The following is a 14,164-nucleotide window of genomic DNA, read 5'->3' as shown; positions in this document are numbered from 1 at the left end:
TGTACAGGAATATAACTACTATAATACTGCCCCCTATGTACAGGAATATAACTACTATAATACTGCCCCCTATGTACAAGAATATAACTACTATAATACTGCCCCCCTATGTACAAGAATATAACTACTATAATACTGCCCCCTATGTACAGGAATATAACTACTATAATACTGCCCCCTATGTACAGGCATATAACTACTATAATACTGCCCCCTATGTACAAGAATATAACTACTATAATACTGCCCCCTATGTACAAGAATATAACTACTATAATACTGCCCCCCTATGTACAAGAATATAACTACTATAATACTGCCCCCTATGTACAAGAATATAACTACTATAATACTGCCCCCTATGTACAAGAATATAACTACTATAATACTGCCCCCTATGTACAAGAATATAACTACTATAATACTGCCCCCTATGTACAAGAATATAACTACTATAATACTGCCCCCTATGTACAAGAATATAACTACTATAATACTACCCCTATGTACAGGAATATAACTACTATAATACTGCCCCCTATGTACAGGAATATAACTACTATAATACTGCCCCCTATGTACAAGAATATAACTACTATAATACTGCCCCCCTATGTACAAGAATATAACTACTATAATACTGCCCCCTATGTACAGGAATATAACTACTATAATACTGCCCCCTATGTACAGGCATATAACTACTATAATACTGCCCCCTATGTACAAGAATATAACTACTATAATACTGCCCCCTATGTACAAGAATATAACTACTATAATACTGCCCCCCTATGTACAAGAATACAACTACTATAATACTGCCCCCTATGTACAAGAATATAACTACTATAATACTGCCCCCTATGTACAGGAATATAACTACTATAATACTGCCCCCTATGTACAGGAATATAAATACTATAATACTGCCCCCTATGTACAAGAATATAACTACTATAATACTGCCCCCCTATGTACAAGAATATAACTGCTATAATACTGCCCCCTATATACAGGAATATAACCACTATAATACTGCCCCCTATGTACAAGAATATAACTACTATAATACTGCCCCCTATGTACAAGAATATAACTACTATAATACTGCCCCCTATGTACAAGAATATAACTACTATAATACTGCCCCCTATGTACAAGAATATAACTACTATAATACTGCCCCCTATGTACAGGAATATAACTACTATAATACTGTCCCCTATGTACAGGAATATAACTACTATAATACTGCCCCCTATGTACAAGTATATAACTACTATAATACTGCTCCCTATGTACAAGAATACAACTACTATAATACTGCCCCCTATGTAGAAGAATATAACTACTATAATACTGCCCCCTATGTACAGGAATATAACTACTATAATACTGCCCCCTATGTACAAGAATATAACTACTACAATACTGCCCCCTATGTAGAAGAATATAACTACTATAATACTGCCCCCTATGTACAGGAATATAACTACTATAATACTGCCCCCTATGTACAAGAATATAACTACTATAATACTGCCCCCTATGTAGAAGAATATAACTACTATAATACTGCCCCCTATGTAGAAGAATATAACTACTATAATACTGCCCCCTATGTAAGAGAATATAACTACTATAATACTGCCCCCTATGTACAGGAATATAACTACTATAATACTGCCCCCTATGTACAGGAATATAACTACTATAATACTGCTCCCTATGTACAAGAATATAACTACTATAATACTGCCCCTATGTACAGGAATATAACTACTATAATACTGCCCCCTATGTACAAGAATATAACTACTATAATACTGCCCCCTATGTACAAGAATATAACTACTATAATACTGCCCCCTATGTACAAGATTATTACTACTATAATACTGCCCCCTATGTACAAGAATATAACTGCTATACTACTGCCCCCTATGTACAGGAATATAACTACTATAATACTGCCCCTATGTACAAGAATATAACTACTATAATACTGCCCCCTATGTACCACCATATACTGTAACCTCTTATGGTTCAGGGGTCTGATACATAGGATTCTGATCAGTTAATGGTCTGAATCATTAATAAGGGATATAAATAATACCGTATGTTTCTTTTAAGTATAAGTTCGGGGGTCTCTCCGGTTGTAATTATTGACATGACTTGGTTGTGTTGTGTCCTTACTTTATCTTTTACATGTAATAGTTTCTGCTTTGGGTTCAGTATTATTGTATTGCCCCTGGTCCTTACTATGTCTGCATACAGGGTGTAGCGTCATATAATACCGCTGCTGCTGACAGTTTGTGTGCTGAAGCAAAAGAAATCGTCTTTATGTTCCCCACCTACACGTTCCTTATGGTGCGGAGCTGCACAATGCTGGGAGAGCGTCGCAGTGTGTCGGAGCTGGGACTTGCCAGCCTCCTGTTGTTCCGGCAGCACAAGGAGTATTTGTGCTCCTCTGAAGCAGGGCATTGTCATGTAATGGTGGTCCGCCTACGGCACGCTCCTCCACCGCCAAGGTCTGCGAGTGCCGGGTAACAGAGACTTTGTTAGTTTTAATTGGGGAAACTTTGTTTTTGGTGGATGCTTCGAGGAGAGGAACTCTTCCTAGATTACAGGGAAACAGTAAGCATGGACAGAGGAGGTTGTGGACTGGTTGTCTTCTTTGTCTCCTACCCAATAACTAACCTAGAAATGGTCCCGTTCTTACTATAAGTTGTATCCAAGCTGCAGTTTGTGCTTCAGAGCAGCACTTTATTGTAACTATTCACATTTAAGGGGACCTTTCATCACCTCACACATGTGGAGGTGAACATATCATGATATAGAGGCTGCTACACAGAATCAGACGCACTTAGAATTTTCTCTCTAGTCCCCACGGATGCGGAGATATCTGTAAAGATATCTGACCATTGTCATCCTCTCCACTGTCAGAGAGGAGGAGCTGGTGCAGAGGAGGGAGGCGGGTGTTATACCGATATCTCGGAATCCGTGGGGGCTAGAAAGAAAATAAAAAGTGCTCCTGAATCTGTGTAGCAGCCCCTACAACAGGGTATGTTCATCTCCACATGTATGAGGAGGTGAAAGGTCCCCTTTAAAGCCACAAGACGATTGTGGATGATTGGATACCACTGGTGGCATAACAATGGAACAAGGAATAGTCTTCTGTGATCATCTGGAATAATCATTACGTCCCACCTCCCCAATAATCAAACCTATAGTTGATCAATAGCCCCACCTGTGGTCACCTTAGACTAATAGAACTGCTGTGATTTACCATACAGATGATTGATGGTCACATTACCAGGACCTTCATGTCTGCTACATGTCAGGTGGCTCCTCACCCTCCATAATGTAACACATTCTCAGAGCTGGTTGCTATCCACCTGGTGCCATAGTGTCCCCTCTCTTCTTGCCATCTGGATTCCCATCCATCTTGAGGAATGGCCACTGACGTCTATTAACCCCAAGGGTGAGATGTTTATAGAAGATGAGGAAAAATGAGATGCTCCCTGAGGTCCTCAGAGTCTGGGGAGTCTCCTGGCTTCCTGGTAACAGCATTTTCCTAGAAAGATCAAAAATAGATGAAAATGTGGAGGTGAGAAGTAGAGTAACAAGTGGAAGACTGTGTGAGCGGTCATCTACGGGAGTGGAGGTGCTCCTAGAGCCGCTGGAGGGCAGGTATTGTTGAATTTTGGGGTACGTGGTCACCAGATTTAGGTTTGTGGAATGGGATTAAACATATAGGTTGGGGTATTGGCTATTGATCTAAACCTAAAATGTTGAATCTTTATTTTTTGGTTCCTTATTTTGCTTTTACTACATGTAGATGTGTTTGGTCATCACTGATGTTCAGGGCTTGGTGGAGCGAGGTTTGTAGAGTGAGTGGACATCCAAGATTGAAGTTCAAGTAGAAAAGTAGCCACCACCAAGAAGTAAAATGTGGCTTCTCCAGTTCATTCCTCTTTTGTGGCCACTTCTTTTCCCAAGTTTTGTCTCGTTTTGGATCTTGATCTCTTTTCGGATTTGTAGAACACATGGAAGAACCTGAAGGCCAAAGAGCGGAGTAAAGAAGAACTTTGAAGGTCTCTTCCCTATCGCTGGTTCTTTCTTGTATGCCATGTAGAACTTTTTGGTCCACATCACAGCTCAGATTATGGAATTGTGGGATTTGTTTGATCATTGAATTTCCATGTTGTAGCTTGAGATATTCAGGAGGTCATAAAGCCCCTAGAAGTAGCTTGTTCCAACAAGAAGAGATTTTGGTGCTTTATCAAAGCCCTTCTAACATTGAGGCAACTTCTTTTACCAGTTCACAGTTCAGTCTGGATACACAGAATTATGAAGTGAAGGAAGCTACATTTGCCTTTCTGGATAATTTCCAAGCTTCCAGTTCATTCCATCTGGTAGAACATGAAGCCTAGAAATTAATTCTCACTGATCCAGACGAGGACTTTGAAGGTTCCACTAGAATCTTCCCTTATGGTCCCTTATTTTACTCTTTTATGCTTTATTACTTTTGCTACATGTAAAATGTTTTCCAGCATCCTTAGCAGCAGAATAGTGAGTGCAGCTCTGGAGTATAATACAGGATGTAACTCAGGATCAGTACAGGATAAGTAATGTCATGTATGTACACAGTGACTGCACCAGCAGCAGAATAGTGAGTGCAGCTCTGGGGTATAATACAGGATGTAACTCAGGATCAGTACAGGATAAGTAATGTCATGTATGTACACAGTGACTGCACCAGCAGCAGAATAGTGAGAGCAGCTCTGGGGTATAATACAGGATGTAACTCCGGATCAGTACAGGATAAGTAATGTCATGTATGTACACAGTGACTGCACCAGCAGCAGAATAGTGAGTGCAGCTCTGGAGTATAATACAGGATGTAACTCAGGATCAGTACATGATAAGTAATGTCATGTATGTACACAGTGACTGCACCAGCAGCAGAATAGTGAGTGCAGCAGGATATTGTGTCTTGATTGACTGGTTTTACTTCCCCTAAACAACCCCCTCCCCTATAGCATAGGTTTGCTATAAATCTATGTAACTGGAAAACAACTCATGGATTATTTGTTATATTTTCAGATTAAGATAAGGACAAAAGATGGTTCAGAAGTACCAGTCACCCGTGCGGGTCTACAAGTACCCATTCGAACTTGTCATGGCGGTGAGTACAGCTGCTATAACCTGGGGAATTTTAAATGTCTCTGACCATTTCTATCTCTGAGTCTGTCTGTCTTTTTACTGTCTCTGCTGTCTGACTGTCTCTGTCTGTATATGGCTCCTGTAAATGGTGGTTAATAAGTGTATTTTGTAAACATTTCGGCTCAAACCCTAGTCTAGGGTTCCTTTAGCCACAGAGAGTAGCTGTGGAAAATATGGTGATTATAAAGGCGATGGTGCAGATTCCTTTTGCGGATTCCTTTCGTGTGTATATATATATATATATTACAGCAGGTACAGGTTACACATCTCCCGGTGTATAGTGAATCTCTTGGGTGCAGGTTGATCATTGTCATTATACAAATGGGATCTGTTACCTAATCTTTGCAATTGAGCGTATTACATGAAGTACACAATGATTACTCTGGCCCGGGGCCTTCAGCGATATATGAGCTGCTGATCACAGGAGCAACGCTTTGTCTTCACTCTCTGTGCAAAGTTCCCTGACGTCACATTATATGTTCTCCACCGAGAGATGCGCAGAACAGGAGACTTAAAGGGGTATTCCGGGAATATGAACGTCTGACACAAAAATCCTTGATGATATAAATAAATGAATACAACAATACTCAATGTCATTAGTCACAAAACGGAGCTAAAAATAATATGATTTTATGATTTACAAAATTTATGGCCTCTCTAAAGTAGGTGGAGTTATCACTAAGATGGCCGCCACTGGAAACTACAAGTTCCATGATCCTTTAGTTCTCAGTAACTCCTCCTACCACTTATGCTCTGCTAACAGTGATGATATAACAGACTTTCTTGCTCTGTTACCATAGTAATGATGTGTAACTGCCATCACCACAACACTGACCATACTGGATGCACTGCAACCAACCGACTACAGCCAAACATAGTGGTGATCACATGACCTGCCCAGGCAGGTAAAGGACATGTGATGTGGACATGTGACCAGCGGCCATCTTCTTTTCTGCGACGGACCGCGCAGAGGAAATTAACGGACTGCTTAAAGGGCCAGTAGCATTTTAATTCTTCATCACAGTCCATGTCACCAGCATTTTCTGCTAAGGGGAGAAAAATTTTAAATAACAACTAATTACACATTAGCTTATATTTTGAGTGCCCACTTGTATATGAATTATGCTGATTCCTGGAATACCCCTTTAACCCCTGTCTGTAACACTGCGACCAGAGAACCTATGTACAGGAATATAGCTTCTGTAATACTGCCCCCTATGTACAATAATATAACTACTATATACTGCCCCCTATGTACAGGAATATAACTACTATAATACTGTCCCCTATGTACAAGAATATAACTACTATAATACTGTCCCCTATGTACAAGAATATAACTACTATAATACTGCCCCCTATGTACAGGAATATAACTACTATAATACTGTCCCCTATGTACAGGAATATAACTACTATAATACTGCCCCCTATGTACAAGAATATAACTGCTATAATACTGCCCCCTATGTACAAGAATATAACTACTATAATACTGCCCCCTATGTACAGGAATATAACTAATATAATACTGCCCCCTATGTACAAGAATATAACTACTATAATACTGCCCCCTATGTACAGGAATATAACTACTATAATACTGCCTCCTATGTACAAGAATATAACTACTATAATACTGCCCCCTATGTACAGGAATATAACTACTATAATACTGCCTCCTATGTACAAGAATATAACTACTATAATCCTGCCCCCTATGTACAGGAATAAAACTACTATAATACTGCACCCTATGTACAGGAATATAACTAATATAATACTGCCCCCTATGTACAAGAATAAAACTACTATAATACTGCACCCTATGTACAGGAATATAACTACTATAATACTGCCCCCTATGTACAAGAATATAACTACTATGATACTGCCCCTATATAACTGCTATAATACTGCACCCTATGTACAAGAATATAACTACTATAATACTGCACCCTATGTACAAGAATATAACTACTATAATACTGCCCCCTATGTACAGGAATATAACTACTATAATCCTGCCCCCTATGTACAAGAATATAACTACTATAATACTGCCCCCTATGTATGTATTATACTGTGATGAAAGGACAAGTGATGGACGTCTTGGGTCAGGAGCGGTGACATGTCTGGCCTGTGGTGTCGGGTGAGTGTCTTGTATATCGGTAGATCTGGCAGTGAGTGGCGGTGTAACTGGAGATACGGATCTTCCTGTGAGCACAGTACATTATCTCTCTCTGTAGATGTAATGGATATCTGCCATTTCCACCCATCTTTAAATTTTAACCCTGTCCCCATTCACAGTGTCTTTTACCTATGATTCATTCATGATGCCTGGATTATCCGCCGTCGCTGTGTACGGCAGTGAGTGGCGGTTGTATTGTGGCTTTGGCTGCGTTGCGCATCTGATGACGGAGCTTTATTCACCAGACACTAAAACTTTAACAATGGGTTTTACATTTTTAATGTGTGACATTTACCATCCAGTCCTCGGTGTGACACGTATTAGAGGCCCCTAGACATTGATCACATCTCATCCCTTTTTGCAAACCCCAGATTTCGGACCCTGCTAGAGAGGGGTGTCACCCCTTTATCATCCATGAACCGCTCTCTCAGTCCATCGATTTCAATAAAATTTTGTGTAATACATCTTTTCCCCTGCGGAGGTGCTGTGGGCATTTTGAACACATAGGGGGTCATTTACTAAGGGCCGAAACGCGTTTTTCCGTCGGGTTTCCCGAATATTAGCAATTTTCCCTGAATTGCCCCGGGTTTTTGGCAAACGCGATCAGATTGTGGCGCATCGGCGCCGGCATGCATGCAACGGAAATGGGGGGGCGTGGCTGTCGGAAAAACCGCCATATTTTTTTTTTTAAAAAGTGTCGCTTGACACGCACTTACCTGCACCCACGATAGCTTGGTGAACTTCCGTGAACTCCGACGGACTTCAGCGCTGCAGCGACACCTAGTGAATCGCGGCCGGACCCGAATCAGCGTCGGAGAACCCGCCGCTGGATCGGGAATGGACCGGGTAAGTTTAATCTGCCCTATAGGGTCCCATCATTTATCTTAATCAGTGAGAGTCCCCCGCCAATCAGATTGTTCTCCACAGAATGGATTATAACGAGATTAGGTACAATCCCTTTAATAACAAAGTAAAAACAACTAGGCCTCAATCCTAGCAGTAAAACTGTCCTTGGTTACCATACTAACCAATCAGGGCTCAGCTTTCATTGTTCCACAGCAGTTTATAAAATGAGAGCTGAGCTCTGATTTGTTGCTTGGGGCTACAAGGACAGTTTTGATGAGTCCTGTATACTGTGGGGCCTGTGTTACTTATAGGTGGAGGGCCCGTTTAAGGTGCACCTGTTGTAGGGCTCCTGTGTTTGTCTTATGTGTGACAGGTAAACACTTGTCATGGTGATCGGGTGTCATGGCGGCGCAGGGGCTGCAGCTGCTTCTTACAGGGGCCCAATCTGCAGGGCCCGGGCCCTTCCCTCTAGGTTCAGGAATATCCCAGCTACTATCATGCTCCGCCTCATGCTAAGTGGTCTCTTAGCTTTATCTGCTGCTAGGAAAGCTGGGTGATGAGCAATATGGCCGTTCCCATTTAGCTGCTTGTTTTCAGTGAAACATGTTTAGGCTTTTACAGTAATGGCTCCTGTTCCCCGGGGCCGCGCTCAGATTTTCATGTAAATGCTGAGTCTGCAGCAGCTGTTACAGCGCGGGTCCCTGGGGGCCCCTAGAGTGAATCTCATCTGCTCTCCTACATTACACTGAGGAGGACTTGGCCTGGTGTGATGTCACATGACCAATATGGATCCTCTCCGAATACTGATGTCATATGAGCTTCTAGTGATGTCATAAAGCCTAGTGATGTTATACTTACAAAACTTGTATCATAAGTGGAACCTAGTGATGTCACAAGTAGAACCTAATGATGTCAGAGTTTGAATTTAGTGATGTCACAAGTGGGACCTCATGATATCAGAGTATGAACTCCGTTATGTCACAGGTGGGGGTCCTAGTGATGTCAGAGTATGAATCCAGTGACGTCACAAATGGGACCTAATGATAGAGTACTGAACTCAGTGATGTCACAAGTAGAACCTAATGATGTCGGAGTATAAATCTAGTGATGTCACATATGGGACCTAATGATATCAGAGTACGGAACTCGGCGATGTCATAAGTAAAACCTAATGACGTCAGTGATGTCACAAGAGGGTCCTAGTGATGTCAGAATACTGAATTCTGTTAAGTCACAGGTGGGTCCTAGTGATATCAGGGTACCGCAGGATGTCACAAGTAGAACTTAGTGATGTCACAGTATGAAATCTTAGTGCTGAACTCGTAGTGCTGACCCCTGTTGTGTCACAAACAGAATCTAGTGATGTCACTTTAGCAGAAGTTTTTGATGTCACACCAGGGCCTTAGTATAACTGGTGTGGATCCTAGTGATGTCACGGAGTGCTGCCCCTATAGTGCTCATTATTAAAACCGGATGATATCACAACACCTACCGCTCCCTATGCTGCGGTTATACCACAGGTGATAGCAGTGATGTCACAGGTGGCAGCTTAAAGGGATATTCCTATTTCAGCAAATTAATGTTATTGTTTGTATTATAAAAAGTTATATAATTTTCCAATATACTTCCTGTATCAATTCCTCACGGTTTTCTAGATCTCTGCTTGCTTAGGTAGCTTCCATGTTTACTACCAGTGGACAGAAATCTGACCATGGTCACACAGGTGTGCGGCTCGTTATATCCCACGGCTGTGATTACTCTCTATGATACTAACGAGCCGTGCACCTGTGTGACCACGGTCAGATTTCTGTCTGCCGGTAGAAAACACAGAAGCTTTCTATAGAATGACAGCAAGCAGAGATCTAGAAATCTGTGAGGAATTGATACAGAAAGCATGTAGGAAAATTACATGACTTTTTATAATACAAACAATAACATTAATTTCTGAAATGGGAACATCCCTTTAAGTTCTGTTCTCGTTGGATCTCCCCTGTCTTATCATTAGAGAGAAGACGGAGGATTCTTGTTACGACTTCTTCTTGATGTCCTCGATAAGTAAAGGCTGCCCTCAGGAGCTGCGAGCGCTTGTTTCCCTTCATGTACAGGCACAGAGCAGACACGGTGAATATTCATGTCATCAGTCCCAGGAGTTGGCTCTCATTCAGATTCAACAGGGGCCTGGAGGCTCCGGGCCGGCCACCTACCTGACAGATGGAGCCCAGTGTCAGTAAGGGGCTCAGTGTCTTAGAAAAGCCTCTCATTTATTTAATCCTTCCCATTTGTCTGGTCTTATTATCTTAATGATAAGTTATTTATCTGCTTTGCCTATAGTCACTGGAAACCCACAATTTCTAGCTCAATCAAATCCAGAGACTTATGGTGGGATACATGAGGAAAAAACTCTCCATGGCCTCTAAGATGGCCGACAGGAAGTAGCTCTGGAGCTACTCGGCTCTCCATGGCCTCCAAGATGGCCGACAGGAAGTAGCTCTGGTGCTACTCGGCTCTCCATGGCCTCCAAGATGGCCGACAGGAAGTAGCTCTGGAGCTAACAATTCATTATAAAACTGACGATCAACTAAGAGGAGACGTCCACCCCCTGGGGCCCCTTTATGAGTCAGAAAAGGGATTTTGGGATAAGACAACCCCTTTAAGTCTGTAGTGTGGGTGTCAGGTATTAACTAGAGATGAGCGAGCACTAAAATGCTCGGGTACTCGTTATTCGAGACGAACTTTTCCCGATGCTCGAGTGCTCGTCTCGAATAACGAACCCCATTGAAGTCAATGGGAGACTCGAGCATTTTTCAAGGGGACCAAGGCTCTGCACAGGGAAGCTTGGCCAAACACCTGGGAACCTCAGAAAAGGATGGAAACACCACGGAAATGGACAGGAAACAGCAGGGGCAGCATGCATGGATGCCTCTGAGGCTGCTTAATCGCACCATTATGCCAAAATTATGGGCAACAGCATGGCCATGACAGAGTGACAGAATGAAGCTAGATAGCATCTAAAACATCCAATAATTGACCCTGACACTATAGGGGACGGCATGCAGAGGCAGCGGCAGCAGTGGCAGGCTAGAGAGTGGCATGGCGACATACCCTAAATGGACTCAGGCTTCAAACCAATGGGTGGCAGAGAGGAACCAAAGGAGGTGAGCAAGAAGCGCTCAAATAATATCGGTACATGATAAAAGTTTGCCAGTATATTTTGTGGATTACACAGCAGGGTGGCGACAAAGTTAACATGGAAGCCATGAAAACAACCCAAAATTCTGCCTGACACAGCTCGTTTGATAAGGGGACCATGTATGGAGGCAGTGAACTAGTAGTAGATTAAAGGTGCTGCAGTTAAAACTATGTTAGTTGGATCTTGGCATGGAGCTGGCGCTCCGCTGCCAGGCAAGCTTTCGCCAATCCAAGCCCCTGTCTCTAGGCTACTCCCCAAACAGCACTTCTAAGAACCTTTTGTATAAGATCAAGTGTAGTAGCGTTCTTATAAGTTTAGGATATGGCGGATGAGGGGAATGTAAACAGATGCGCAAGAAGCGCTGAAATAATATCGGTAAATGATAAAAGTTTGCCAGTATTTTTTGTGTATTACACAGCAGGGTGGCGACAAAGTTAACAAGTTTGTTGTGGAAGCCATGAAAACAACCCAAAATTCTGCCTGACACAGCTCGTTTGATAAGGGGACCATGTATGCTTACAGTTCATGCCAGTCGCTGCACTGGCTGCCAGTCTCCTTTCGAATACAGTTTAAAATAATAACCCTCATCCATAAAGCTCTGTATAATGCTGCACCCCCCTACCTCTCCTCTCTTATCTCAGTCTATCGCCCAACCCGTGCTCTTAGATCCGCCAGTGATCTTAGATTAACCTCTACCCTAGTGCGGACCTCCCACTCGCGTCTCCAAGACTTCTCTAGAGCTGCACCAATTCTATGGAATGCTCTGCCCTGGACTATCAGACTAATACCTAACCTCCAAAGTTTCAAACGTGCTCTTAAAACCCATTTCTTTAGGCAAGCCTATAACACTCATTAACTGCATGAAGTTTTAACTCTTCTACTAACCCGTCCTGTGTCGTCCTCCCATCTGTTATCCAGCAACCAACAGGCACCAGACTTCTCTACAGTCCTATTCACCCTGGACCTGCTATATAAGATGACGGCTGAGTGGTTCAAGCGACAGCAATTCCATTTATTATATTTTTTTCTATTCCCTAAGAAGAATGGCTTGACCATTAAATATTCTTTTACCTCCTGTTACCCCATCATCTTCATAAACCGTAAGCTCTGGCGAGCAGGGACCTCACTCCTGTTGTTCCATACAAATGTTGTGCTCTGTTACATTACATTTGTATTTGTTTCCTATGATTTGTAAAGCGCTACAGAATATGATGGCGCTATATAAATAAAGATTATTATTATTATTATGGAGGCAGTGAACTAGTAGTAGATTAAAGGTGCTGCAGTTAAAACTATGTTAGTTGGATCTTGGGATGGAGCTGGCGCTCCGCAGCCAGGCGAGCTTTCGCCAATCCAAGCCCCTGTCTCTAGGCTACTCCCCAAACAGCACTTCTAAGAACCTTTTGTATAAGATCAAGTGTAGTAGCGTTCTTATAAGTTTAGGATATGCCGGGTGAGGGGAATGTAAACAGATGCGCAAGAAGCGCTGAAATAATATTGGTAAATGGTAAAAGTTTGCCAGTATTTTTTGTGTATTACACAGCAGGGTGGCGACAAAGTTAACAAGTTTGTTGTGGAAGCCATGAAAACAACCCAAATTTCTTCCTGACACACCTCGTTTGATAAAGGGACGATGTATGGAGGCAGCTATATGGACGACTTTTGGAGGTAGCAATGGAGACAACGTGTGGAGGCTGCTATGGAGACAATTTAATTTGGATAGTGCCTGTATGTGGCAGTCCCAAAAAGTTTTCAAACCAGAGGAGCAGGTAGGTGGCCCTCCAGAAAAATAGAATAGATTGAGTGCCTGTATGTGGCAGTCCCAAAAAGTTTTCAAACCAGAGGAGCAGGTAGGTGGCCCTCCAGAAAAATTGAATAGATTGAGTGCCTGTATGTGGCAGTCCCAAAAAGTTTTCAAACCAGAGGAGCAGGTAGGTGGCCCTCCAGAAAAATAGAATAGATTGAGTGCCTGTATGTGGGCCCTGTCAAAAAATAGCCAGTTTCCTCTGCTTTACTGTACAAAGAGGAGGAGAAGGAGGAAAATGAGGAGGAGGAGGAGTGGATCAATTATTCAGGTTGAGCTTCCTTCACCTGGTGGAGATTGGAAATTATGAGAAATCCAGGCTTTATTCATCTTAATAAGCGTCAGCCTGTCAGCGCTGTCAGTCCACAGGCGTGTACGCTTATCGGTGATGATGCCACCAGCTGCACTGAAAACCCGCTCGGACAAGACGCTAGCGGCAGGGCAGGCAAGAACCTCCAAGGCGTACAGCGCCAGTTCGTGCCACATGTCCAGCTTTGAAACCCAGTAGTTGTAGGGAGCTGTGTGATCATTAAGGACGATGGTATGGTCAGCTACGTACTCCCTCACCATCTTTCTGTAAAGATCAGCCCTACTCTGCCGAGACTGGGGACAGGTGACAGTGTCTTGCTGGGGTGACATAAAGCTGGCAAAAGCCTTGTAAAGCGTACCCTTGCCAGTGCTGGACAAGCTGCCTGCTCGCCTACTCTCCCTCGCTACTTGTCCCGCAGAACTACGCACTCTGCCGCTAGCGCTGTCAGAAGGGAAATACTGTTTCAGCTTGTGCACCAGGGCCTGCTGGTATTCATGCATTCTCACACTCCTTTCCTCTGCAGGGATGAGAGTGGAAAGATTTTGCTTGTACCGTGGGTCCAGGAGAGTGAACACCCAGTAATCGGTGCTG

General features: G+C 42.8%; 1 protein-coding gene across 6 annotated transcripts in view; it reads left to right on the top strand.

The window, feature by feature from the left end:
* Positions 1-14,164, top strand: part of SEC14L5 (SEC14 like lipid binding 5) — a 48,959-nt gene that overhangs the window by 12,627 nt on the left and 22,168 nt on the right. For all 6 annotated transcript variants that reach the window (XM_072119807.1, XM_072119806.1, XM_072119805.1 and 3 more), the window contains one exon: positions 5,113-5,194. In XM_072119807.1, the coding sequence (XP_071975908.1) occupies positions 5,132-5,194 (63 nt within the window). In that variant the 5' untranslated portion in view covers positions 5,113-5,131. The remainder of the gene's footprint in view (positions 1-5,112; positions 5,195-14,164) is intronic.

Source organism: Engystomops pustulosus, chromosome 8, assembly GCF_040894005.1.
Source record: "Engystomops pustulosus chromosome 8, aEngPut4.maternal, whole genome shotgun sequence".
Classification (NCBI taxonomy): domain Eukaryota; kingdom Metazoa; phylum Chordata; class Amphibia; order Anura; family Leptodactylidae; genus Engystomops; species Engystomops pustulosus.
This window is presented reverse-complemented; position numbering and strand designations above follow the sequence as displayed.